The sequence below is a fragment of the Bolinopsis microptera genome, chromosome 2 (assembly GCF_026151205.1).
Source record: "Bolinopsis microptera isolate Bmic1 chromosome 2, MBARI_Bmic_1.0, whole genome shotgun sequence".
Taxonomy (NCBI): Eukaryota; Metazoa; Ctenophora; class Tentaculata; order Lobata; family Bolinopsidae; genus Bolinopsis; species Bolinopsis microptera.
Window position 1 is genome coordinate 5929684 of NC_087073.1, and position 26014 is coordinate 5955697.

General features: G+C 38.4%; 7 protein-coding genes across 7 annotated transcripts in view; 3 read left to right on the plus strand and 4 right to left on the minus strand.

The window, feature by feature from the left end:
* Positions 1–26014, plus strand: part of LOC134811507 (synaptobrevin homolog YKT6-like) — a 92605-nt gene that overhangs the window by 56636 nt on the left and 9955 nt on the right. The gene's annotated exons all lie outside the window — the stretch shown is intronic.
* On the plus strand, positions 6923–8502 carry LOC134826677 (tubulin beta chain-like). Its single transcript, XM_063839149.1, has one exon. It carries the CDS (start codon positions 6965–6967, stop codon positions 8294–8296), a length of 1332 nt encoding a protein of 443 aa, XP_063695219.1. The 5' UTR covers positions 6923–6964; the 3' UTR covers positions 8297–8502.
* On the plus strand, positions 8805–15847 carry LOC134811504 (wee1-like protein kinase 1-B). Its single transcript, XM_063818347.1, has 13 exons — positions 8805–8932; positions 9141–9330; positions 9501–9642; positions 9815–9894; positions 10930–10993; positions 11315–11493; positions 12856–13072; positions 13337–13414; positions 13688–13816; positions 13956–14015; positions 14397–14650; positions 14774–14850; positions 15284–15847. The coding sequence occupies exons 1-13, from the start codon at positions 8821–8823 to the stop codon at positions 15310–15312; spliced, it is 1611 nt and encodes a 536-aa protein (XP_063674417.1). The 5' UTR covers positions 8805–8820; the 3' UTR covers positions 15313–15847.
* On the minus strand, positions 15897–16869 carry LOC134811509 (protein transport protein Sec61 subunit beta-like). The gene is made up of 3 exons (XM_063818356.1): positions 16776–16869; positions 16573–16674; positions 15897–16344 (listed from the first exon to the last, which is right to left on the minus strand). Exons 1-3 carry the CDS (start codon positions 16865–16867, stop codon positions 16257–16259), a joined length of 282 nt encoding a protein of 93 aa, XP_063674426.1. The 5' UTR covers positions 16868–16869; the 3' UTR covers positions 15897–16256.
* LOC134811506 (translocon-associated protein subunit alpha-like) lies at positions 17080–18267 on the minus strand. Its single transcript, XM_063818353.1, has one exon. It carries the CDS (start codon positions 18265–18267, stop codon positions 17458–17460), a length of 810 nt encoding a protein of 269 aa, XP_063674423.1. The 3' UTR covers positions 17080–17457.
* LOC134811508 (uncharacterized) overlaps positions 17080–26014 on the minus strand; it is a 93443-nt gene continuing 84508 nt past the window's right edge. The window contains exons 2-6 of the mRNA XM_063818355.1: positions 20735–20785; positions 20397–20522; positions 19655–19746; positions 19118–19222; positions 17080–18721 (exon numbers count right to left, since the gene is read on the minus strand). Of these exons, the coding sequence (XP_063674425.1) occupies positions 18614–18721; positions 19118–19222; positions 19655–19746; positions 20397–20522; positions 20735–20780 (477 nt within the window). The 5' untranslated portion in view covers positions 20781–20785 and the 3' untranslated portion in view covers positions 17080–18613. The remainder of the gene's footprint in view (positions 18722–19117; positions 19223–19654; positions 19747–20396; positions 20523–20734; positions 20786–26014) is intronic.
* LOC134811023 (exopolyphosphatase PRUNE1-like) lies at positions 20963–22585 on the minus strand. The gene is made up of 2 exons (XM_063817728.1): positions 22411–22585; positions 20963–22209 (listed from the first exon to the last, which is right to left on the minus strand). The coding sequence occupies exons 1-2, from the start codon at positions 22556–22558 to the stop codon at positions 21287–21289; spliced, it is 1071 nt and encodes a 356-aa protein (XP_063673798.1). The 5' UTR covers positions 22559–22585; the 3' UTR covers positions 20963–21286.

Sequence of the window (26014 nt, forward strand, 5' to 3'; positions counted from 1 at the left end):
CAGACGTAGTTATTGTAGTTTGTTGAAGCACGGAAAGGAACTCACACTGCAACGAGACTACAAAACTCGTTGGAGCTCGCTGTGCAGTATGTTGGAGAGATATGACCGGATAACTGATGCAGTGCACGGAATTTTAGATGACTAATGACTTGGAGCTAGGCAATCTAAAACTGGATGTAGAAGGGACTGAGTTAGCTCTCGCACCGTTCAGGACTGTAACTGAGTTTCTGTGTAAAAGAGGAAGCATGCTTGCTCAAGCAAAAGTGATTATTTATTTTATTGACACCAAGCTAGAAGAGATCTGAGATAGACTTGCCATTTTCTCGAAGCCTGTCCGATAGGCTACGTACACAATATGCCAAGAGAAAGAACCTTCACTTCGTATCGCTGGTAATGTTCTACTCGGACCCCGGTTTTCTAGATGAAGATGTAGGACAAGAATACAGAATGATCACAAAGTCAACCTTGATACGTAACTCTAAGTCTCTGCTCCAGCGGTTGTTTAAGCAGAAAGAGACTAACAGCGATTGAGCTTCGCAAGTAGTTCGACGATTGGTCCTCAGGACTCACAGACGATTCCCACAATTTCAGATGCCAGATTCCAGTACTATCCCGCTGACAAAAGAATTATCAGACCTACATTAGGGCAGCGATTCGATTACGGTAGCAAGGACAGATACCCTTGCACGAGAGATAGGTCTGTTCACAGCTAACAGGCAGATAACAGGCAGCAGACTTTTAAAAAATTTTTGCTAGAAGCAATAATTATCTTTAAGAACATATTTTGTCTATAAAATATGGGCTTGTTAAATAAAAGGGCAATATTGCAATTGATTCTTTAACAAAGCAATCAGCACAAGATGTAACATAGCATAGGAGCATAATGCAAGTATGCAGAGTGCATACAAATATTACTTCAAATATATTGCCAAATTTATCGCCGATAACCGATATTATAGCGATAATTTTGAAAAAATTATCGATTATCGCGATAAAAAATGTTGTACCGATAATGGCAACCCTAGTACCAGCTTGGTAATTGCTCAGATAATTCTTCTGTGGGACAATCATAGCTCTTTAAGAGCTAGATAGAACAATATGATAGTTCTAGTGAGTTTTTTCCTCTTACACTCATCTAGAGTAGCAACTAATTTATAAAGATACCTTGCAGTATTTCTTTGAGGTCTAAAGCTTTCTTGCTCTTCATCGAGCAAGCCCTCTAGTTCACAGTAGAGCTAGTGCTCCCGTAGCACAAATCAATTCTCCTCAAACACGTACCATTTAATTGGTACCCTGTCAAGTGAAAATTCTGTCAAGTATCAAATCACAGTAACGTGATTTGAGAGGAAGTAACAAGCACTACTTGTTGCCAAAAAAAATTGGAGTTGGAGTAACAACCGTTTGAGATATCTGGGAAAAATAAAAAGAACTGGCCAGACTCTTCAAGATGATCTTGGAACAAAACTTTTCCCGATTATTTCCCCGACGTTCATAACATAAGACGTATTTGGTATATTGGTATTTAGTATTATAAGCTTATTATATATATACATATACATTCGGTATCTAAAAGTGTATAGCGAGCATATTTGATAATTTTAGTGTATTGCGAGTAGCTGCATGACAATCATATAACTTTTAAAATTTTTTTTTTTCAAAAGTGATAATTAATTTATGAAGTTCACAATAGTAGAAATCCTGAAATAATTTTAGTTGAAAACTATTTGTTTCTACAAATATGCAGGAACAATTTTGAAATGTTATATCAAAATGACCCTATATAGAAGTAAAAATCGGAGTAACAAAAACCCTTAAAAACATAAATAAAAGAGTAAAAATGTTTCAAACAGTAGGTATACACATAAACAGTTTTTGGGAGTTCCAAATAATTTCTGAGTATTCTGATTTTTTGCGACAAATGATACTGCACTGTTAGGATGAACGACATTTCAAAGTAACAACTTCGTATTCATGCTGATAACATTGGTAAATATGTGATAAAACTGTCTCATAAAATTTATAAGTCAAAAATGGCTAAACGACAACAAATCGTTACCCCCATTGTCCTTTCACTATAGTTTCTACGATACAGGGGGAGCTGTGCACTCGTGCGCGGCGGGTCGTACAACGTAGGACAAATAATAAACGTCTTAGAACCAGTACACATTATAGCCCTTAAAATGCTTTACCAAATGCTAAAGAAATGTTTATGTTTGCCAACTGGAGCATGAGCCGAAAAAATTCTTGGGTAGACTAAAAACTTTCACATAGCCATGTTTACTGGGCCGCGCTCAGCCTGTCATTCCGCCGAATCTCTATATGTTTATGAACATGATAGCCTGAGGTCCCCAGGTAAAGCCATGTGTATACGCGTACTGCGTGACGCGCGCTTGTTTCAAAAGTAGAATATATTGTATATCTTTTATATAGAGAAACAAATTTTTTAGAGAAACAAATTTGAATTTTGATCTTTATTACAGATTAAACATATCATATATAACCATAAAAGCCGCGCGTCGGCTGATTGCTTCAACTTGGATTGGTAGTAATTTCAGTTTACAGAAGCTGAAGGACGGCAGCTCAAAAGCCCCAGTGAACCATCGGAAAGATCAAGGACTCGAGTGCCAATAGTGGCTTTTTCGAACCCATTTTCGCCGATTTGCTGTGGCCCAGATGAGCCGCGCCCTGCTGCTTAACGGCACATGGTGGTTTTTGTTTAAATACTTATTTAAATTTAAGCGATAATTCATTTGGTGGTTTACAGTTTTTGAATCATGTTCATCATTTATTTTTCGTTCAATTATCACGTTTTTACAATTCAGTCATACCATGCATAGTCAACATTGTTGAGGCAACCAGCTTCCGCAGTTCAATAATTGGAGACCGAAAAATATAAATTGATCGAAATTTACAATTCATCGTTATCAAATATAGTCAATAATATTCTTGATTCCATTTAGTACATAATAAGTTGGTTTTATTCTCTTGCAACACTACTGCACAACAAAAACTGCGCCTGTCCACCAGCAACAGCGCAGTCATAGGTGTGCAGCCAAAGCTAGGCCACACACCCATGGCCGCGCCGGTTAAACAACTCTATATTCAATCGTTATATTAGGAAATTTTAGTTAATTCTTTGATCACTCTTCAGTGCCGGTGGGCAGGCGCCCCGCATAGTTGGCTTTCCAAATTTACAGTCTCAAGAAAGCCGATACGGTAATCGAGTCCCGGAGCAGAACACACATTTAGAAAATTGAAAAATTAAAATTAAAATAAAAATAACAAATTAGAAATTAAAAATTAAAAATTACATGACTACGAGAGTCCAGACAGGCGACAAACACACAAACCGGACGAAGAGAGGACCCACTGCTGAATTCGACATATAATGAATTGTTGAAAACATAATGATTCCTACACTAATATGATCTTGAGGCATGCCCTGCATGTACTGTGCGAGTACATTGTAAATAATATCTGATAAGATGGGCCAAAAATAGCGGCACAGCGCGCAAAATGCGCGGCGTGACCGCCGAAATTTTATACTTTAGACATTAACATTTCAATCGGCTTTAGCGCTCAGCATATCTTCATTGAGTAGACATTAGAATTTCAGTTCGTTGGAATCGAAGTTCAGTTCACACCAATCTATTTCGTCGTACCTGGACTGCATGCCGAGTAACTCCTTTTTTATTGTGGATTTCACAAGGTTCGTTGATGTAGAGAAGTTGATATTGCTAGCAGTGTTTCTACAATCGTTCCACATTTTTGTCGATTGATATATGAAGGAGGTGGATGGGGTTGGAGTGATGAATCGATCAGCACGTCTTGATGATCTGTTAAATAGATTTAGGAGTGGGACTGGGGATTCTAATTTATTGATTTTGAACATTTCCAATAAACATGTGTGTTTGAACAAACTGTGTATGGTTAGTAAACCATTTTTCTTAAATAGCGGTTTTGTGTGCTGTTTTTCATAGAAGTCGCTTCCTAATTTTTGCTTGTCTTTACTTCGTGTTCTAGCACAAGTTCTAAACTTTTCTAAGTACGCCTCTCGGTTACCAAATAGTATTCTAACACATTTCTTCTGAGTGATAAATATTGGTTCAAGCCTGTTGTTACTAAGGCCACCCCATACTGATATCCCAAATCGCAAGTGTGATTCAAATAGTGTGTAGTACAGTTCTTTGTAGAGTTTTTCTGGAATAATGTGCCGTATTCTACAAATTTTCCCACTTTCACATTTCAGCTTTGTGTTGAGCGACCGTATATATTGTATATCTTTTTTAGTGATTTTAACTTTGAGATAAACTGCTAGATTAACCAACCGACCAACATTTTCGGTCGAACCCTAAAATTACTAATACCAAATTTAAACCCCACATATGCGTGTATAGTCTCCAAATCTTCTCTCTGCTCTCGGACTTTGTTCTTTTGAATAGAACTGTTTGTATACTTTAACAAATAGTGATTTTAACTTTGAGATAAACTGCTAGATTATTATATTTTTGTACCAATGTTCACCTAACTTAACGTCTCTCACTGACACCATCACCCGGCAACCAATTTTAAAGTATAATTTATTAACGATCTGACTACAGACTGGCGGTCAATGTTCCCCGTTTAGTAGCTCAACGGAGGGGGTAATCAGGGTACGTGTTAATGAAAAATGTACGTGTCCTTCCACAATCCCCTCTGTTGGGTCACACGTTATTGGGAACTGAGATCGCTATCGTGTAACTAGAAGCAGTATATGCAAAGTAACTTAGGTGATAGGTGATAGGCAATATGAAATTACACATCTTACTTTAACTTTATCCCGTCACCCATGGACTTATCAATTAACGGCTGGTGGTGGTGTCATCGTTTGTCGTACTCAAAACGTTTCGCGGTTGCGAATGCTGGCCCATCGAGGAAAATCTTTTTACTTTGTATTTTAACCATTATAAAGTGTGATTAGTCGGATATAATACTGAGTTCAAACAGTCCCCGAAACGAAAAAGCAAACATTTGATTTTTGTTTCGGCGACTGAATCGTTGATGGGCCGGCAAATATTTGTTGTCGAGTAGTGTTGAATACTCATATTAACATGATTATTGATTTAATTTAGGAATTGTATATAAATATCTTTGACCAAGTTTAATTGTTAATGAGAATGCACCCCAGCACTGGGCGCGCGCGGCGGCTTTGATGTTAGCGGCTACAAGCTTGAAGCTAGGCAGCTGCAGAAAAAATGCCGCGCGCGTTCAGCGTGGGGCTTTTCGTTTTTGATTTTACAAATGACAAAGCAACTTTTAATGGTTATTAATGGAATTATCGGATATTTATAATTCAATATGTATTGATTCTTCTGTGGAAAATAAAAATTGTATTTTACTTAAAATTGTATTTTACTTTTGCCGCCTTCGGCGGTCGCGCACTACTGCAAGCGAGAGGGCTCTGGTTAGAGCAAATAAAAACTAATTAAGAACAAATATTAAATATATTTAACAAACTGATCGTTTTATAATTTCGATTGCCTACAGCTATTATTAAGTCAAGAATTGATAAAAGCAAAAAAAGGTGCGCATGGCATTTTATCCGCACAAACAACAAAACGTGCAATTAATATACACTGCATCTATATCTAATTCATTGCGCACAAATCGTTTAATACACTACCTTTTGCATTAAGTTGTAACATGAATTAAATAAGGAATTGCCTTTTGTTTACAATAATTGTTTATTTTTAGTACTACATACTTAAAAATTTTGCTACACGTTGTATACCTCTCGTGCGCGCTCAAAAGGGGTTACAGCGTGTGTCAATAAAAATTTTGATCTTTGAAACGACGCAAGCATTGAAAATTACTACTTCTTAATATTCGCTTCAAAGTGGGTAAAGTAAAGTGAAGTAAAGTAAAAATTATGACGTAACATCATCACTAATGTCTACAAAGTATCATCACACTTTACTGGGCCGCGCTCAGCCTGTCATTCCGCCTAATCTCTATTCGGTTATGTTAATGAACATAATAGCCTGGGGTCCCCAGGTAACATCACACTACATGTAAAAATATACAGTAACTATTTCTCATCAAATTTAAAAGTAATAATTTATCAAATATTAATCATGAATATCAACAACACAAATAAATTTAATTTATTCATACTTCCCAGTGGAGTAAAGATTTATAAAATGTTTCTTTTGCTACATAAGGATGAAACCAAAGATAATCATTGTGTTTTTCCTTATTTCTGACATAACTGGTACCTTCAATTCTTGATAAAACTTCTTAATTCGAAACATTCCAAAAATTAAAGTTATTTACAATACATTTAGCAGCTGAAATATTATCCAGATGAAGTGAAGCATATAGCTCACGCGACAGGCTTGGTAAGAATCAGACCTCGCCTCTTTCTTCTTTGTATGGAGTGTCATTATAGCTGTCATATTAAAAGGGTTAGGGAGGAAGCTGTCAAAGAAGCTGATGTGGGATTCATCCTGTTTAATTAATTTAATCGTTTAAAGTTAAGTAAAGTAGAGTAAAATTTATGATATCAAACATGTCTACAAAGTATCCTTGTACTATCATATATGTGGATAAAATATAACATGTATTTGCCAACAGAGATTAATAATTTATCGAATACAATTTCGATAAATTTAAATATTATCAAAAACACTATCACATTTAAAAAATTTTAAAACCTATTCGTTAGCTTCCCTGTGGAATAGAGATTTATAAACCACTTCTTTGCCACACAAGGATGATCAAACATTCCAAAAATATAAGCACTTAATATAATTTTTGAAATCATATCTTTCTTTGATCCTTCTAATCTAATTTTAAAGCTTAAGACAGTTACAAAATTATCTACGTTCAGAGAGAGTTAAATCCAGTAAGGAATAACTCACCCCGGAAAAAACTTTTATAGGGTGTTCCATCGTCTGCATACTCAGTTTATCTTATTCCAATCAACATGGGAGAAATTGTTCATTTACAAGTTGGTCAATGTGGCAACCAGATTGGAGCCAAGTTCTGGGAAGTCATCTCTGACGAGCATGGCATTGACCAAACTGGAACCTACCACGGAAGTTTCGACCTTCAATTGGAGAGGATCAATGTGTACTATAACGAGGCTACTGGTGGCAAATACGTGCCCAGAGCTGTACTCGTTGACTTGGAACCAGGAACCATGGACTCCATACGATCAGGACCTTTTGGTCAGATCTTCAGACCTGACAACTTCGTGTTCGGACAATCTAGTGCCGGAAACAACTGGGCCAAGGGACATTACACCGAGGGAGCCGAACTTGTAGACTCTGTTATGGATGTTGTACGAAAGGAAGCTGAAAGCTGTGACTGTCTTCAGGGATTCCAGCTGACTCACTCTCTTGGTGGTGGAACTGGATCTGGCATGGGAACACTCCTCATCTCCAAAATCCGTGAAGAATACCCAGACAGGATCATGACCACCTTCTCAGTAGTCCCCTCCCCAAAAGTATCAGACACTGTCGTTGAGCCCTACAATGCCATCCTTTCAGTCCAACAGCTCGTAGAGAATACAGACGAAACCTTCACCATTGACAACGAAGCCCTGTACAATATATGCTTCAGAACCCTCAATCTCCCCACCCCCACACACAGTGATCTCAACCATCTTGTCTCCACCACCATGTCTGGTGTCACCACCTGCCTTAGATTCCCTGGACAGCTCAACGCTGATCTCAGGAAACTTGCTGTCAACATGGTTCCCTTCCCCAGACTTCACTTCTTCATGCCAGGATTTGCCCCACTCACCAGCAGAGGTTCCCACCAGTACAGAGCACTCACAGTTCCAGAACTCACCCAACAGATGTTCGATGCTAAGAACATGATGGTTGCTTGCGATCCCCGACAAGGCCGATACCTTACAGTTGCCGCTATGTTCAGAGGACATATGTCCATGAAGGAAGTTGATGAGCAGATGTTGAACGTACAGAACAAGAACAGCAGCTACTTCGTCGAATGGATCCCCAACAACGTCAAGACTGCCGTCTGTGACATTCCTCCCAGAGGACTCAAGATGTCTGGTACTTTCATCGGAAACAGCACCGCCATCATGGAGCTCTTCAGGAGGATCATGGAGCAGTTCTCTGCTATGTTCAGGCAAAAGGCTTTCCTCCATTGGTACACTGGTGAAGGTATGGACGAGATGGAGTTCACTGAAGCTGAGAGTAACATGAACGATCTCATGTCTGAATACCAAGGAGCCAACGTTGAGATGGGAGGAGGATTCGACGAAGAAGAGGAAGAGGGAGAAGAGGCTTAAATTTGAAAACAAACATTCATGTTTTAATTTATAATTTCTTTTAACTTCCCTAAATCTAGCTGAATATGGTTCTGTGAAGTAGTCGATGTAAATATACTATTTTAGCTGTGAAATTTTTATATTGTATGTATATAATACTGTTATATAATGTGAGGTGAATTTCTAACAATTTTGACATTGATTTGTTCCAAATTATGAATATTCTTGTTCTCAGAATTCCGTGTTCATTTTGTATCCTATTTTACTCCTCAATCTCATTCCATCTTGCGAATCATATGACTGTTGACATTACTCTTGATATTACACCTACATAGCTTGGACTTTCTGGGCAGCACTTTATATTTGTTTTGAAAGATATATGAATTATGAACATATTAAATTTGAGATTGCTTATAATATTGGTTGCAACAAACCATCTTTGTTACCTGTTTAGTGTTTATTTTGTTTTGCCAATCACTTAATTTGTTCGAATGTATCATTTTAAAATAAAAATTAATAACTAAATTACAGAATGAAGTTAAGCCATGACTTTGAAATCCAGTTGTAAGGACATTGAAATGAACTCTTCACTGAATTCTTCTAACTCGGACGACTTTATTGATGAACTGAACTGGACATCTGAATTCGCTACACCAGGTTGGAATATTTATCTGTGCCATGGCCATTGGCCATGCCTGTCTAGTGTCTGTTGATAGTTATTTGGTAACTGTCCTTTCCAAATCCAAATTATTCTTTAGACTACGAGCTTAGTGCTATTTTATTTGTAATTCTCTTAGATCTTGCAGTTTAATCCTTTATTAAGTTGTTTTTGTCTTTTCTTTGACCATATCATATATATTCTCAGGGAAATATGACGGTAACGACAGCGTTTTGAACATGAGTATCGACTCACCTAGCCTTATCAGCCCATGTACTCCGCCAAGCTCCAAAAACCTCACCAGAACTGGCTCCCTCAAACTATTTGAAACCCCCTGCACTCCATCAACACTGCTCAGAAAAGCCTCACAGAGTTCCAACTCTTCCAATGAGAATAGGTAAAGAACTTGTTTGATTGAATGTAACTCCATCAGTGTCATCATTTATTTTGTATCACTTTTCAAAAGTTATCATTGAAACAACCCTTACAATGCTAGATTTGATTTCCCACTGTGTCAAAATTACTATAATAGCAATATTTCGGAGCTTTTGAGACTGTTGTTTTCAGGTCCCCAAATCTATTGGGAACAACCTGTTCTGGTATAAAAGCACACTATCAGACGAGACGCCGTTCTACCAGACTAGGTGCCCTAAAGTGCTCTCGAAACACGCCCTCTCCCATACATGAACCTGTCACCAACCCTTTCCAGGTTGAGAATGTGTGCCCGTCTTTATTTTGGTTCTACAATTCAACCAGAACTTTGACTCTGTAGTCAGCCCTTTTTATAAGTGTTTTAAAATCAAATGCTACTTCCACTTTCCAGTTTGTTCAAGATGACAACATATCTTATTGGGGCTTGTCTGTAATTTATATGTCTTCAGTCAAGTACTCCGGTTCACGAAGAAACCCGCAGCATCCTTCAGTCTTCAGAAAAAAAGAGAAGGAAACTCCAACATGACGAGTGAGTCTTAAATTTACCCAATTCATTTTGGATCACCCTAATTATAATGATTGCCTGGTATTAAATCAAAGATTGCTCGTTCAATCTAGATGCAATATCTATAAAAAACATATTTCAATATTTTTACATACATACATACATGTTACATGGCGAGATCTCCATCCAAAAGGATTAGTCTGCGTCATCTGCGTCATTACTTTGTATTATACAACTTCGGCGGGTAATATTTCTCCATCCTTTTCGATCTGCAGCCAATCTTCTCATACAATCAATCGTGAGTCCATTACGATCCAATCTCTGCTCAGCATCTTCAATAAATACATCATTTAAGCTCTTCCTAGGCCTGCCTCTTGATCGTTTCCCATGCTTGGGTTTCCATTCAAGTAAATAGTTAGGTAACCGATCTTCAGGCATTCTACTGACATGTCCAAACCAACGTAGCCGTTTTGTTGCTATTATGTCAGTAAGAGCAGTTATTGAAGCCCTTCTTAAAACATCTTCATTTCTTACTCGATGGAACCACCTCACTCTCAGGATTCTGCGTAAGCAGTACTGATGGAAAGACTCTAATCTTCTTGTCTGCACTTGAGTCGTGTTCCATATCTCACTTCCATAGGTCAGAATGGTAAGAACAGCTGCGATGTAGATTCGCACTTTGTTGTTAATGCTTATGTTCTTATTCTTCCAAATGTTATTGAGTTGGTTAAAAGCTCCGGTTGCTTTTCCAATCCTGACACTTATTTCTTTATCGATCTTGCCATCCGATGTAATTTTGGCACCCAAATAAGTGAATTGAGTGACCTGCTTTGCAGAGTTTCCATCGACAGTAATATCTATGGTCCTATTCTCTGGGAGTGGGTGCTGCGACGTATCTTTCCCAATTACCATGATCTCTGTTTTCTTTGCGTTCATCTTTAAACCCCCAAGCCCACAGTATTTCGCAATATTGTCCGTTGTTTCTTGCAGTCCCTCGACAGTGTCATCCATGCCTGCTATGTCACAACAATTCGTTACAAATAATCTTCCCTATTTTAGGGATTTGAATGATATCAAAGTTTCACTGTTCACGAAACTGAGACAGCCTTCAAGGGTCAAACCGGTTAGTTCTCGTTCCGTTTCTTAATTTGATTATAAATGGAATCAACGATTTTCTTTTTTCTTAAGATCTAGATTTTGAAGGTTATAAGCTATTAAAATCAGATTACAATTTGGTTGACTAATGACCGAGCCAACTTATCCGGTTACGTGGAGGAGAAAAGGCGACAATTTAAACCTATTTCGCTGATGCGAAATAAAGTATTTTATCTGTTATCACCCGACAAAATATTTGCAAAATCTGATTTCGTAAGTTGCCATTTTTATGCTCCAGCCTCCAATGCAATGCAGATTTATATTTCCTGACGTCCAGAATTCCCCACAGATGCGACAAACGAAGATGACCCTGGACCTGAATCAGTCACGATATCGCAACGAGTTTACAGAAATGGGTCTACTGGGAAAGGGAGAGTTTGGAGAGGTTTACAAGTGTCAGAACAGGATTGACAGGTGTTACTATGCTCTCAAACGTCTCAAGAAACCAATCGCTGGTTCTATCAAGGAGTGAGTTCTCATTTTCACTTCTCTAAAAGTGCTAAATTATCCGTCCGCTTGAAGTATACTCAGAATTTACCCAACTACCAGCCATTTCCAGGCCTCCCCAGACCCTACTTCATTACTTGTTATATATTATCTTGTTAATTGCCTAATCTGTACGTAATACGTATGCGTATGTTTACTGATTAAGTTACTATTATCTATTATCTAACTATGATCTGTCTAAACAAACATGCAATCATGACTGATTGGGTTTCCAATCAATCTACAAAATTAACTTTCAAATGACTGGTCAGGTTGTACTTTCTATACTTATAGAGAGCAGTAAGATGTAATTAGGCGCAACAATTGCATATTTAATTAATCAATTAATTGGGTGATTAGATAATTCCCAGGCAAGTTGGGACAGTTGATCTGCTCACATAACAGTTTATCTACTCAGTAATAATTTTAGTAAAGCATTCATCATCTGATGAGAACTGTGGAGCCTGCTAGAATTAAAATGATCAAAACTGCAAATGTCAGATCTAATTAAATTTATGCCAAAAATCAGTACCCTGTCAAGCTGATTGGACACCCTGTAAACTAAGTGATAGCTGCATCTAATTGGGTGTAGTTGTCGGTTATCTTGCATATTATCTACTATCTAGGCTCCATCAATAACTGATGTATTGAATTGGCACCGTGCAAATTAGATTAATCACTTTCTAATTGGTTCCAAATTGAATAAAGGGCTGGCTTACATTGTTTTACCTCGATTGAATCTAATCAATGATGTCCCCACAAGTCTTCCCCTTACTTCAAGTCCAGATAATATGCACACTGCACCCTAACTTTTGTGTAACTTCCCCTCTTCCAGAACTGCAGCACTAACCTCTACTCCCTCCCAGAACTGTAGCACTAACCTCTACTCCCCTCCCAGAACTGCAGCACTAACCTCTACTTCCTCCCAGAACTGCAGCACTAACCTCTACTCCCCTCCTAGAACTGCAGCACTAACCTCTACTCCCCTCCCAGAACTGCAGCACTAACCTCTACTCCCCTCCCAGAACTACAGCACTAACCTCTACTCCCCTCCCAGAATTGCAGCACTAACCTCTACCCCCTCCCAGAACTACAGCACTAACCTCTACTCCCCTCCCAGAACTGCAGCACTAACCTCTACTCCCCTCCCAGAACTGCAGCACTAACCTCTACTCCCCTCCTAGAACTGCAGCACTAACCTCTACTCCCCTCCCAGAACTGCAGCACTAACCCTTACTCCCCTCCCAGAACTGCAGCACTAACCTCTACTCCCCTCCCAGAACTGCAGCACTAACCTCTACTCCCCTCTCAGAACTTCAGCACTAACCTCTACTCCCCTCCCAGAACTGCAGCACTACGTGAGGTCTACGCACACGCTGTGCTAGGTAAACACCACCACATCCTACAATACTACAGTGCCTGGGCTGAGGATAAACACATGATTATACAGAACGAGTACTGTAACGGGGGCAGTTTGAGTGATATGATCACCCAGTATAGCAGCAATGGGAAGATGGTTCCAGAGAGAGACTTGAAACAGATCATGGTACAGGTTGCTAAGGTTTGTCTTTCAAATTGTGCTTAAAGCGACGTATTCTCAGGAATTCAACGCTTCTTTATAATGGAGTAATGGAGATTGTGTTTAATTTTGTATGGTTCTGGGTCAAAGTAAGGTTTCTAATTACTACTTTTGACAAACTCGGTTGGTATGCTATGTCGAGTGTTAAATGTCTTGTCAACAAATACCAAAATAGTGGTATGTCATGTCAACAAATACCAAAGTAGATGCAAACAAACTGACACTTAACCTATCGCATCTTCTCAGGGATTGTGCTTTATGCATTCTACAGATCTGGCTCATTTGGATATAAAACCTGGCAACATCTTCATATCTCACAGAGAAGTATGTGAATATTTCGCTCCCTGAAGAACATTTGTGCCTCCTATTCTACCAACTGGACTGAACCAGTTTATGTTATTGCTGTACTGTTGACATTCTGTTAAAAGAAGAATTGGAAATTCTAGTTTCACCGTATACTATATATTTTAACTATGTTAACATTGCACAAGGGCCAGTTTAAAACAAACAAACATGATCACAAATTTATGTGTCACTGTTCTGGTCTTTAATTTCATGTAGACCGAGTATAAACCCTACATAACACGTGACACACAGGTGACAGATGATGAGAACAGAAAAGGAACCTCCTACAAGATAGGCGACCTGGGAATGGTCACCAAAATATCTGATCCACAAGTTGAAGAGGGTGATGTTAGATACCTTCCTAAAGAACTCATTGACGATGTATGATATTCAGTCACCCTATTATTATCATGAACGCCATCTAATTAAACCCATAATTATTCTGTTCGACTGCCAGTTTGTTGTTACATAATACTGTATTGATTATCTCGCGCCAAAATGCACGCTTGTTCTATTTCAGGATCACAGCGACCTGGCTAAAGCTGATGTTTTCTCACTATCGCTCACCGTGTACGAAGTGGTAAGTATATATGTAGTGTTCTTGATTATTCCCACTGCCACAAGTATCTGAAAGTTTAGGTGAAATGATCCTTATGCTGGAGATCTGCACCCGAATAAACTGTTTTGAAATTGCCGCTACTGCTACATTTTCCCCCAACGCGGACAGATAATCTTTAAACAAACACCACCACTGTCAGTTTTTCGCGCCGCGCGCAAAAAAATAATCTCCTGATTTGAATGTTTTGGTCACATGGTACGTGTCTGTGGATCTTAAATCACGGGCCCCACCATTGTTGGATCATCCTGTGACTTTAGCATGCCACGTCACTCGACTTGGAGCACAGCCAGAAAATATTTCCTGCTCTTAATATTTTATGTGAAACCGCTGGCTTTCTTCCAGGCGAGTTTGATGAAGTTACCGAAAAATGGCGCAAGATGGCACAGAATTAGAGATGGTTACCTAGACCCTGTCGACGGCACCTCTGAGGAACTACACAACCTACTTCTCAAGATGATCAGTCCTGTTCCGTCAGACAGACCAAGTCCTTCAGTTATACTGAAAGAAAAGTTCTTGTTGGGCGTGGAAAAGGAGAAGATCGATGATCTAAAAAGAAAGTTAAACGAGGAGAAAATTGAGAACCAAAGATTGCTACGGTAATTTGTCCAGTCAATTTACCTTTGTCTCTTAAAATAATTTTGACCCGTCATGTTACTATTCTAGTTAATTCATTTTGTCTCATGATTTTCACTGATTTTATTTAACATCCAAATTTCCAGGGAGCTTGCGAAGGCAAAGGATTCGCCATTAATGAATATGACATCTAGAAGACTAGTTGGAAAACAGATGAACCGAAGTATGTCTATTGCATGAACTTCTGATGAGAAAAAAGAACTTAATCTCAATGTTTTTAACATAAAATGTTTTACGCCGCTGAGAACTGACGAATGGTTAAAAAGAACTCGCAATTGTTAACACAAATAGATTAATTTATTGATTCTTAGTTTTTGTTTGGGATGTTGATTGACATGGGAATGCATGCTTGGTTTTTATTCTAGGGTGTCCGGATTAATTTGTAGTAGATTGTCAGATTTTAATTCATCGTGAATCAGATTAATGTGTAGTAATGAGTAATCGCATGACGTGAGGTACCTTGGCAGGTACCCCGGTTTTTTATATTATTATCTCTTTTGTACAAAAATTGATCGACCTGTTCTGTTTTTTCAACTTGATTACCCAGCGTAATGAATTTGAGCTTAAAGAATTTTTAAACGGCCTATCATTTCAAGGAAAACGCTACTCTACCAATAGCTGGTGAAGGAATAACCGTACATAATAATTTCATGGGCTCAGATTTCTGGAGCTGGACAAAGTATTGGAGATCCTATTGAATTGAGACAACGAACTCTGGTTGAGACTTTGAAACCGTTTTAATTTGTTTTTATCTTTGAAAATCATCGAGAATTCTTTGTTTTTAATGAAGAATCCTTTATTCATGTTAAGAGATAACGATGTAGTTTTGTAGGGACAGCCAACTATTTATTTGTGGTACGCTAACTTTTTAACCACCAATTTGAAGATAGGAACGTTCAGCATACATTTGCGTGGCATCGTTGATTGCTGGCAAATTTGATTACAAAATACCTTTCAGTTGAGGGAGAATTTCCTGTTGTTTGTTGTGAATCCAATGTTTTACCAAGTTTTTTTTTTTCATACTCCGTTGTGGCTTGAAGAGCGATCGGACATTTTTAAAGATAATTTTGCTTAAAGGCAAATATTGACAAATTTCGTGAATTTGTACAATGTACTTGCAATTTTAGATAAGTTCTTTATTTTACTTTTGCATTGTCAAATTGTGTCTGCTGTTCCCGAGAATTACTCAAATAACAAAGAAAACACGTCTTATCACATTGTTCAAACTCAACTTTAAGTACCAATATTTCAACTATAATCAGACTTCCCGATCAATTAACAATCATGAATAATATTACGTGAAATTAAAAGACTGCAGAAAGTATGCAAAGTTTTAAGTACGTCAGAAATGGGGTATCGTAGTTAAAATTAATCCTGAGTCGCTGTTCAATCTCACAAAACGTGCCTAATAACCAGCCATCACTGCAAAAGTACAGCCAAAAGGGATATTATCAAACAGGTTTGACCTCAACACAAAAGTTAAATTAAAACATATGCCCGGGGGTAAAATGTACACTGTACAGTTTCAGAGTTTTGGGAGGGTTTATTTGTCGGCATGGTGACAGGAAATCAAGATCTGGTCCATTTTCCCCAGATGTGGAGCATGAAGACTGAAGCGATGAACACCAGACTCATCACTAACACTGGCACTGGTCCACTGAAAACAAATTCCTGTTAGTCATACAATCCGAAATATGTAACTATAGATTATATCATGTGCGTGACTGAAAAAGTTGGCCAATGGCCATTTTAGAAGTGGCTTGATATTAAAGAAATGAATTGGAAGACCTAAGACATGTGACGCCAAAATGCAGTTCATTTTCTCCGAAGTCCGAACCCTACATGCAGCAGAATAATACTGACAAGAAAAATGTTCTGAACTTACACTTGGAGTCCGGGAGAGTCCTCAGTGTAGAATCTCCACATACCAGCATTACCACCGCCGGGTTTTGAGCGGGAAACGGTGCTGCTTGATCCACCACTCTTTCTGAAAACACAGGAATGTTAGACACAATCCTTTAGACGGTATTAGGGTCCTCAAAATAGGCCAATTTAAAATGAATTTAAGGCAGAATTATTGCCACTCACCCTCGTCGGACAACTGAAGATTTGGAAGAAGGGCCGCCGCTTGAGGGTCGACCTCCAGCACCAACACTAGTAGCGGAACTTGGGGTGGGCATTGCTAGATTGGAGGAGTGAACGTTAGTTTGATGCTTTAGATCACAGAGTTAACTTAGTTAAAAACATTTCAACGTTATGATAAATTGGAAAATTTATCATTTTTAAGTCAATTGAATTGATCAACGATGATTCGAGGGAAATATTAATTTTCTAAAACAGGAATTAATAATAGAAGTGATTCAATTTCGTTTTAAAGTAATGAGAAAGGATATAAATTAAAACCATAAGTTCAACAATACTTTATATCAAAATTACACAAAACAGCCAACAAGAATTTCTCTCGAGCTATTATCAGTGTTATTAAGTTCTGGATCACAAGCGTCAACATTATAAATATCTTTAATACAACTTACAATAATACCCGTAAAATTTCATAAGAAATCACCAACTCAATGATCAAGCTGAGCCCCACTACTAAAAAGCCGTGCCGAAACGCAACAGTTTATTGAACTGAAAAGATGGATCTAGAAAAAACATCCAAACGCTACAATAAAGGACGAATTGGCAACCTTTAAAACTTATGTTAAAAACACGACGGCAAATTTTGAGTAACGTTTTGATATTACAAATATTAAAATAATTTTTGGATCTAGTCCCGTTTAGTGGCCTTAGCTTTTTTGGCGGTGAGGTGATCTTTAGGGATGTAGTCGTAGTCGATTCCTCCGCTTGTTCCAGTCTCGATTGTTTTCCGCGACGACTTACGACCCCCAAAAGCAGAAGAAAACAGGTACTGGGCGCCAAACAGAAGTAAAGCAAAAAGAGCGGCAAGCAAAACATACATGAAAAAGATCTCGGTATCAAATCCTTCGTCAACCTCGTGAACTGAGACGGTCTCGTTGAAAGGGGAGTCAGTGTAGAGAGTGCCGTCCTCTCCACGGTAATTCAGACTCATCACAAGGGAGAAAGTTCTGGAACCTCCGGCCAGCTGTTCACTAGGCACGAACATATACAGGAAAGTTTGGGTAACTCCGGGAGCGACTTCTCTGCCATAACGGAAGGATGTGAAGTTCTGGATCACATAGTTGTAGTCCATGGGGTATCGGAACCCACCCTCGACGTTATCAATGATAAAGGGGGAGTCACCGTTGTTCTGGAAACCGATGAGAGCTTTCACAACTTTACCTCCTGGGAACATGGTTTCATCAGCGTGTTTTGGGAAAGCGTAGAACACTTTGGCATCTGGAGATGGTTTAATCACAAAGTCCTCTGCTTCTTCAACTACCGGTTCGTGTTCTATAGGCTCTCCATCATCAAGAGGGCTTCCATCGTCCAGGGGTTCAGCGTCTAACAGTTCCTCCTCGTCTTCCTCGTCTGAATCCATTATCTCATCCTCCTCCTGACATCTCGTGATCTGAGCTGTCAGACACAGAGAAGCGATCAAAAGGACTTTCCAGAACATACTGGCTAAAGAGATAAACTTGTTAGACAGACGTAACAAAATATGGTACTAATTTGTAATCATTGAATTCATTCTGGGAACATTGAGTTTAAATAACAATCAAATTAGACAAATGAAGCTAACTAAATGTCGTAAAAACCATCCATCATACCTTAAAACACTACAACAACGTACAAATAATTTGATAATGTCAACCCAAGTTCATTAAACGTTAAATAAAAGGCCTTCTTCGAGCTGCTAACAAACAAGGCGAACTTCCGTCCACATATGTTACACTGTACAAAGGCATTGTCTTTATGAAATAGGAGCAAACGATATCACTGAAATGCGAAGTTATTAAATAAGTTTATTCCGAGATTTTAGCTTTGATGCTGTTAGCTCCCCACCAAACGAGGAGTGAAGCAACCATTACGATGAATTCAGTCTGAATGGGTAGTCCTTCTTTAGAGACACCCTGAAAATAATTAAGCGTCAGTAAAGTTAGTCACTTTGTTGTCTTACTGAGTGAAAGAAAACAATGTACTTAACTGGTTACAAAATTGTGGAGCTGGATTTGGATGACGGTACATGACGACTGTGCGCGCGTCAAATTGCCACGTTGCGCGCTCAAACAAATGCTGGCATTACCTCTGCGCAGGTTCCGCGCATTGCATCTGACGTGTCTTCAAGAACTGACACGACTCAAAAGTGAAGTGACGTCAGTTCCAAAACGGACTAATTTCATAGGTAAACATTGGTCAAAGTTCAAAATCAGAGGATCAATAATATAAACACAATGTCGAACACATGAACAGAAAACTTGACAGTGCTAGTCAATAGTGAGCGTTAGTAGAGCTGCTCAATAACTTACGGGATGGTTTACGGACGCGGAGTGGACAGGGGTAGGAGCGGCAACATCGCTATCTTTAACGTGATTCTTGTAGGCTGCAATACCAGCTTCGTCGTAAAAGTCAACCTGTAATGTTTGGTGTTTACAGACACGTGGCACATTTAGGGCACGGTGGTTATTATAAGCAGGACAAGTTCCTTACGGAGAGAGCGTGCGAAATTGGGATGTTGTCATCACTTGTTTCAAAATACAAGGGATTATATGCTTTAATTCGAAGTCTGGATACACCGAAGTAAATATCAGGCGAAGTTTTCAAATGAGGGGAATTTTGATTACGTTCCTTGCGGGCTTAGCTTTTTGAACTGCGGTCCTCCGCCTTAAGACTTGTAAAAATGATTCATGACAAAGGAAGGGTTGGAAGCCTCCAATGAACATATTCCAGTGATAACAATGATCAGAAAATATAATACTATAGTAAATATTGTAGTCTAACACTATACTAATACATTTGCGAGTAAATATTATAGTACTCATAGAAGTAAATATATTATCACTCACGCTGTATGAACTAGCAGGTAAAGCAGAGTGCTCCTTCACCAAAGTAACCATGTGACCATCATTAGTAGCGTATACTGGCAATACCTCACCACCTGAAATAATGAACTTATAGCTTTCCAAGACCAAACAGTTTCTTGATATGCACTGCTTCTCTCAAAAGCATGCCCGAACTTGGTTACCAGAGAGACCGGTTAGTTTTGGGGGAATCTAGATGAAGACTGTCCACAATTTTGGCCAAAACGTTTAAATTTACTGTGCAGAGTTTCACTTTTCATGGCTTAATTTGTTAGATAAACACCGTCCCGGGAAGTCATCTGGTCGCAACAATGTTACATTATAAAGAGCTCACTCCTCTTAATTAGATTTATATCCTAATTGGAGTTCAGAAATCATGGTCCATAGTGTACGATCCAATTAGACTAACCAATTCAAACCTAATGTAAACAATTAAGTACAATATGCACAATGTTAGCGACGTATCACGCCACATTTAAGCCACAGCATTGCATTTCGGATCGTGGACTTATCATTCAAGATCCCTTCGGTATCGGCTACATACAATAAAACTGTATTACGTCAGAATATTAGAATATTAAAATCTGTAGAACCTTGCTGACGAAATATGTGAACGGTCAGCAAGACGATTTACAAAAACCTCAAGTCCTACAGCAGATGATTGGCCATACAATTAGGTGACAACTTTAAAATTTAAATAATTAGCAGTCAGCTACAAACAACCTACCAATAACAACAGAAAGTTTAGAGTCAGGACAATCAGCAGAGAACTCAACAAGAATAGCAGTTTCTGTGGCCAGAGGTAGGTTAGTGGTTGTGTAGGATGTCACTGTGAAACTGTCTCCACTGCAGCCTGCAATTATAATCTGATAACAAAAAAACAAACAAAACCATAAAGATCCAGTTGTATTGCTGCTTTCGCTTTACAGTTGGGCCGAAAAATTATGAACATTGCATTTGTTTTAAATATAATACAAATCATTTGTAACAAGTATGAGTCACTCCATAATATACTCTGGCAAGTTTATAATTGAAACAGAACCCCCGGCCCCAAAATTTACTTACCATGAGAAGCTCCGAAGAGGGCCAGCACCACAAGTAAACTCAACATATCCTATTAAAATTGTTGTGTTAAGTGAACAAACTTAAGTGCAGTTGTCGAGTGAATAATTCTAAATTTATCACCAATGTTTAACACTAAATAGATAAGTATTTCAGCACCATTATATTTAGTGCTCCTAGTTTTGACATTGAGAAACGAGAGACGTGTTTTTTTATCGTCATCACAGTAATCACTGATCAGCAGATACATACCTTCGAAAACACAAAATACCACATCAAGATAAATTCAACATATACACAAATAAATAACAGCAGAATAAAATGCATGTTTGCATATAAAACATCAAACAAGGAGATAAGATAAGTACAAAATAAGCCAGGGTGTTGTTTTACAATAAGTTAAAGGCCAGATTACCATCAAATGATATGAAAGAAGAAAGTAGAAAAATATTGGGGAAACATCATTACTACATATGTTTACTGAAGTGACAAAAATAAGACAAAACGTAATCGTGTTTTATGGATAAAACTGGCATCAAATTCCTTAAAATTAAATTACCCTTCAAGCCATGATTTGAACAGTGGTAAAACAACCTTGCGTGAAGCCTTGATATTTAACTGCTCATAAACAAGCCAGCTGTCAGGCTGATAATCCTGCAATTTAACAAGTTCTAACTTGTCAGTGATATCACTTATGCAATCCTCGCTAATAAGATGGGTGCCGTGTGCTACAGTTAACAATAGCTGAAAGAGTTCGTCAGATCTTATCATAACGATGAGAACATTGATATCATGCTCTGAAACAAATTTTTGTGTATCTTCAATTAAATTTGGCATGGCCGCAAACTGTTCCCAAGTTGGCCCGAACAATGATGCAATATAGACTTGCCCTTCTTTGCTGGAAAAATGTTTGCAGTCTTTTCTCAACAAGTCATAAACTGAGAGTTGTGATGTGTCTGTTTTAGCTTTAGTCAACTCTTCAAAAAGCTTATCACGGTCAGGTATTGACAAAAACTCAAACATTTCAACATCAACCTGATGTGTTCTACCCTTACTGAAGTCTAGGTTGACTGAGTCCAACAATATTGGCCCGGCCAAAAACAACCTCATTTTATCTGTGAAGGACACAGCAGGATTTGGTGATGACTGATCTGTTTTAAACAGAGATGTTATCAAACTAGCACAAGATCCAACACGTTCGATCTTTTTGTATCCTGTGCAAGGGCTATTTTCATCACTGTGATGGTCAACGATTGATGCAACTTCAAAGGATTCTAGGTTGAGATAACTGTTATCGTATTTGTTGTGGTCCACTAAATGTAATCGAATGTGCTTATATTGGATGTCGCTTATCTGTGGTGAATCAAGGAATATCAAGTCATCAATGGGAATCTTGAGCTTATCAAGCATAAATGTAACTTCGGTCCGCAATGTTACATCTTTCTTTGGTATACAGAGGACAGGTGATGTCGGTTCAACTGAAATTGATGAAGATATTTCAGTCTTCATTTTAAAGGATATTTGATGTCCCACAATGAACTGATGTCAAGGAATAATTAAGGCCAGTACACCAAGGCATGGTCAGAAGTATACTAGAAAACAAATGATTGATTTAAGTTTGGAATTTCAGCTCAGACCTGAGACAGTCCTACATCTACAGCTAAGAAATGGACTATTACCTGTTGCATCCAAGAAATAAGCATACATGATGCTTGAAACGACAGAATCAAGATCACAGGCATTATTTCCTAACACAATTGAGGATGGAAGAGTCTTGTCAGCTCTAGACTTCAAGAAAGTAAGCATTTTGACCAGCTTTCTACTCATAGACACTCTAAAGATTGAACTATTATATGCTATTGATTAATAAAAAGTGTAATGAAATACAGACAGAAGTTTAAGGCCTAAAACAAAAAATCACGCTTGGCAGAGATTAAATGATTGTGCTAAGATAAGTAAGATAAGTAAAGGTAAGAGAATAGAAATTTTTGATAAAATCTTTAATAACAATTTATAATGAGATATTGGGCCACAAGTTAGTGAGTGAGCTTAAGAGCCTGAAAACACTTTTTGTATGGTAAGAGAATTGTACAAATAATTGTCGTTTTAGTAGGCTTTTATGTCTTATTTATATCCTCACTGTTCAAACAATTTCGGGCAATCTATTCATAACAAAACGAAAGATATGATTCTGTATCAACAGTTTTTGTGTCAGATGTATTTTGTGTGGAGACTGGAGAATACACATTATTTAACACCAAGTGATAGTATGAGGGGTTAGAGAAGGTTGTTTAAGTTAAGCTGTAAGCTTCTTTCATACTGGGATGGTTGTAGGGGACCAAGTGAATTTTAATTGAATGGTTTTTGATCGAGTATTATATAAGAGACGTTTTTCGACAGACAGGGCTGCAGCTCTACACTAATGGAGAGGTATAAACCAATTACAACACTACAAAGTACAAATCGATTACATTTGTTAAGGAAGCAATGTAATTGAGTCGATATACGTATGTATACCCCTTATCTTAATGTTGCCATGGCCATGGGATGGCAAGTCCCCATTCATTGCAGTCTGATAGTTTTACTGCCTCTCAATTTACATTAAATTGTATTTAGTGGTTCAACAACATAAATAGAAAATTAAAATATGTGAAAGTACAGTGATAAGTTATAGCATTTGGCAAATTGATCTGTTTAAGCAAGAGGAATACATATGCATCTTATATACAAGGATACAAGGATACAAGGATACAAAAGTGATAATTACTTTATTGAGTACACAATAGTTGTAATTCTGAAATAATTTAAGTTACACAATTCTAATTATTTACAAGTGTGTAGGGATAATTTAGAAATGTTATATAATGCTAGTTTTAGAAAAATAGATAAATCGAGTTTGTATGGTTCAATCTTATTTTAAGGTCCTATAGCATTATGCACTTGCCAGTATTTGAGTGGAAATCTGGGCTCTTATAGTAGGCTGTATAATTTTCGTTCACAGAGAGAATTGAATGGATTGCTCTTGCTGTGGCAGTGAGTGTGGTAGGATCTAGAGTTTTGTTGGAGAGCAGACCGACTAGGTCAGTAATGTTTAGGGGATGGAAATTGAATTTTTCCCTAACTGAGGAGTAGAGCAAACAGTCAATCAATACGTGACTTTCGTCCTCAATAGGCTTGAGCCCTTTGCGGAAAAAGCAGAAGGTGCACCAACGTTCTTCTCTTGGTACAAGGGGGGTTTCGTATCTGCCCCTTTCGATGTAGAGGTTGTGGCAGCTGATACGAAACCTTGTCAGACTTTTTCGAACATCCGGTATTTTGATAATTCGTAGGTATGCCTCTGGTTCGAAATCATGTTTAATTAAGTTATAGAATTCTAGTTTTGGCGAGGAGGCCTTGGCAGCTTTCCAGGTATTCACGAATTCTTCCCTCATGTTATGACTGATTTGGGTGGAGAGCTTGGATTTTGAGGAAGATGAGGGGGTGAAGTTGTATTTGGTGAGAAGCTTTGAGATGTTGGTATACCAAGGAAGTCCCAACATGATTTGTTCGTGAATTGCAGCACAGAGTAGTTCGTTTTCAGTGTTTTCAAGGCGACTATAGTAATCTATTGCAAGTTTGCAGGCTTCAAAGAATAGAGGGTGGCGCCCGCTTTCGCCCCAGCAACCTATATTTGATGCTTTTGAATGTACAGACAAAGACCACTTGATAAACTTTAGGTGGAATTTTTCATAGTGGTCTTGTGCAATGTACTTCAAGGTATGCTGGGGGTTGGCTTTGTCATCTATTTTTGAAAGGTATCTCATGGTTTTTGAGTGGGGGCATAAGACTTGACAGCCATAAAGCAGGATTGGTTTTATTAAGGAGTCAAATAGAATATTAAGGGCACGGTGTGAGAGGGCATTCTTAACTATTTTGCCTTTGAGGCCATAGAGAGCACGGAGAGCCTTGGCCCTCAGCTCAGTATTTGCTGCTGTAAACGATCCATTTCTGTGGAATATTATGCCAAGATAGCAGTATTTATCGGTGTGCTGGATGGGCTGACCTCCCAATGTGAATGTTTCATAGGACTGCTTTCGTTTGGGAGGGCTGAATATTACAATCTTAGTTTTCTTAATATTTACTTCAAGGCCCATGGAGTTACAGAAATCAAATAGAATGTTGATATTGACTTGCAAGGCCTCGGGACTTAGAGCAAGAAGGACAAGATCGTCAGCCCACAGCAGATGTGATATCAGAACGTCAGCAAGAACTGGATAGTCACCAACAGATTTCAGGAGAGATGAAAAGTCATTAATGTAGATTTTAAAGAGGTCTGGCGATAGGGGGTGTCCTTGCTCCGTTCCTTTGCCAATATCAATTTTAGGCGACAAGAGTTTGGAAATTTTTATATGGGCAATAGAGTTTTTGTACATATCACTTAGGCAGTTGAAGAAGTTACCGGTTATTCCAAGGCATGTAATTTTGTGCAGAAGGAGGTCCCTACATACAGTGTCAAAGGCCTTTCTTAGATCAACAAAGCATGCATAAAGACGAGCCTTTTTAGCTTTTGTGTATTTGTCAATTACTGTCTTGAGGGTGAAAACGTGATCGTTAGTTTGGGCACCTTTCGAAAATCCAAGCTGTTCTTTTGGGTCAGGACAGTAGAGCTTTTTGAAGTGTAACAGACGTTCAAGTAAAATGCTAGAGAACAGCTTACCCATACAACTGCCAACTGCTATTGCTCTGTAATTGTCTGGGCTGAAGGGGTTGCCTGATTTATAGATAGGAGTGATAATACTGGTATGCCATGGATAGTAGCCTGAGACCAGAGAGTGGTTGAATGTTTTGAGGATGACTTGGAAACAAAGCGGAGTTAGGCTCTGAAGCATCTCGTTTGAGATCAAGTCATTTGAGCAACTTTTACCCTTTTTGAGCTTTTTGATTGCGGAAGTAAGTTCAGAATCAGATATGGGCTTGTTTAGGATGTCCAGATCTGGTGGTTCAGGGTAATGTCTGTGATTGTGGTGAGTGAGATCTGGTTCCTGGTCTGGTTTATTATAGAGGGAAGCAAAGAAATCATGAAAGCTAGCCAGATCGAATTTGTCTAGTAGGGGACTAGTGTCATGTTCTTGTTTTAGCCTTTTAAATTTTTTCCAGTCAAGAATATGACCCTCTTCAATAGCTTCATTTAGCTTCCTAAGAAAGGATAATTTCTTACTGTTAACAAGATTGCTGTGCTTATTGCGTTGCTTATAATATTCTCGTCTGAGAATGTTGTTGCAGTGTTTACTACCTAGCCGGTTT

Excerpts from the sequence above, each read along its gene's own strand:
- LOC134811504 (XM_063818347.1), top strand. The coding sequence starts at position 8,821 with ATGACTTTGAAATCCAGTTGTAAGGACATTGAAATGAACTCTTCACTG. Across the intron at positions 8,933-9,140 it reads ATCTGAATTCGCTACACCAG|GGAAATATGACGGTAACGAC; the intron begins GTTGGAATATTT and ends ATATATTCTCAG. Across the intron at positions 14,651-14,773 it reads GAGAACCAAAGATTGCTACG|GGAGCTTGCGAAGGCAAAGG; the intron begins GTAATTTGTCCA and ends CCAAATTTCCAG.
- LOC134811023 (XM_063817728.1), bottom strand. The coding sequence starts at position 22,558 with ATGAGTAGAAAGCTGGTCAAAATGCTTACTTTCTTGAAGTCTAGAGCT. Across the intron at positions 22,210-22,410 it reads TTATTTCTTGGATGCAACAG|TTGAACCGACATCACCTGTC; the intron begins GTAATAGTCCAT and ends CATCAATTTCAG.
- LOC134811506 (XM_063818353.1), bottom strand. The coding sequence starts at position 18,267 with ATGTTCTGGAAAGTCCTTTTGATCGCTTCTCTGTGTCTGACAGCTCAG.
- LOC134826677 (XM_063839149.1), top strand. The coding sequence starts at position 6,965 with ATGGGAGAAATTGTTCATTTACAAGTTGGTCAATGTGGCAACCAGATT.
- LOC134811509 (XM_063818356.1), bottom strand. The coding sequence starts at position 16,867 with ATGCCCACCCCAAGTTCCGCTACTAGTGTTGGTGCTGGAGGTCGACCC. Across the intron at positions 16,675-16,775 it reads TCTTCAGTTGTCCGACGAGG|AAAGAGTGGTGGATCAAGCA; the intron begins GTGAGTGGCAAT and ends CTGTGTTTTCAG. Across the intron at positions 16,345-16,572 it reads GACTCTCCCGGACTCCAAGT|TGGACCAGTGCCAGTGTTAG; the intron begins GTAAGTTCAGAA and ends ATTTGTTTTCAG.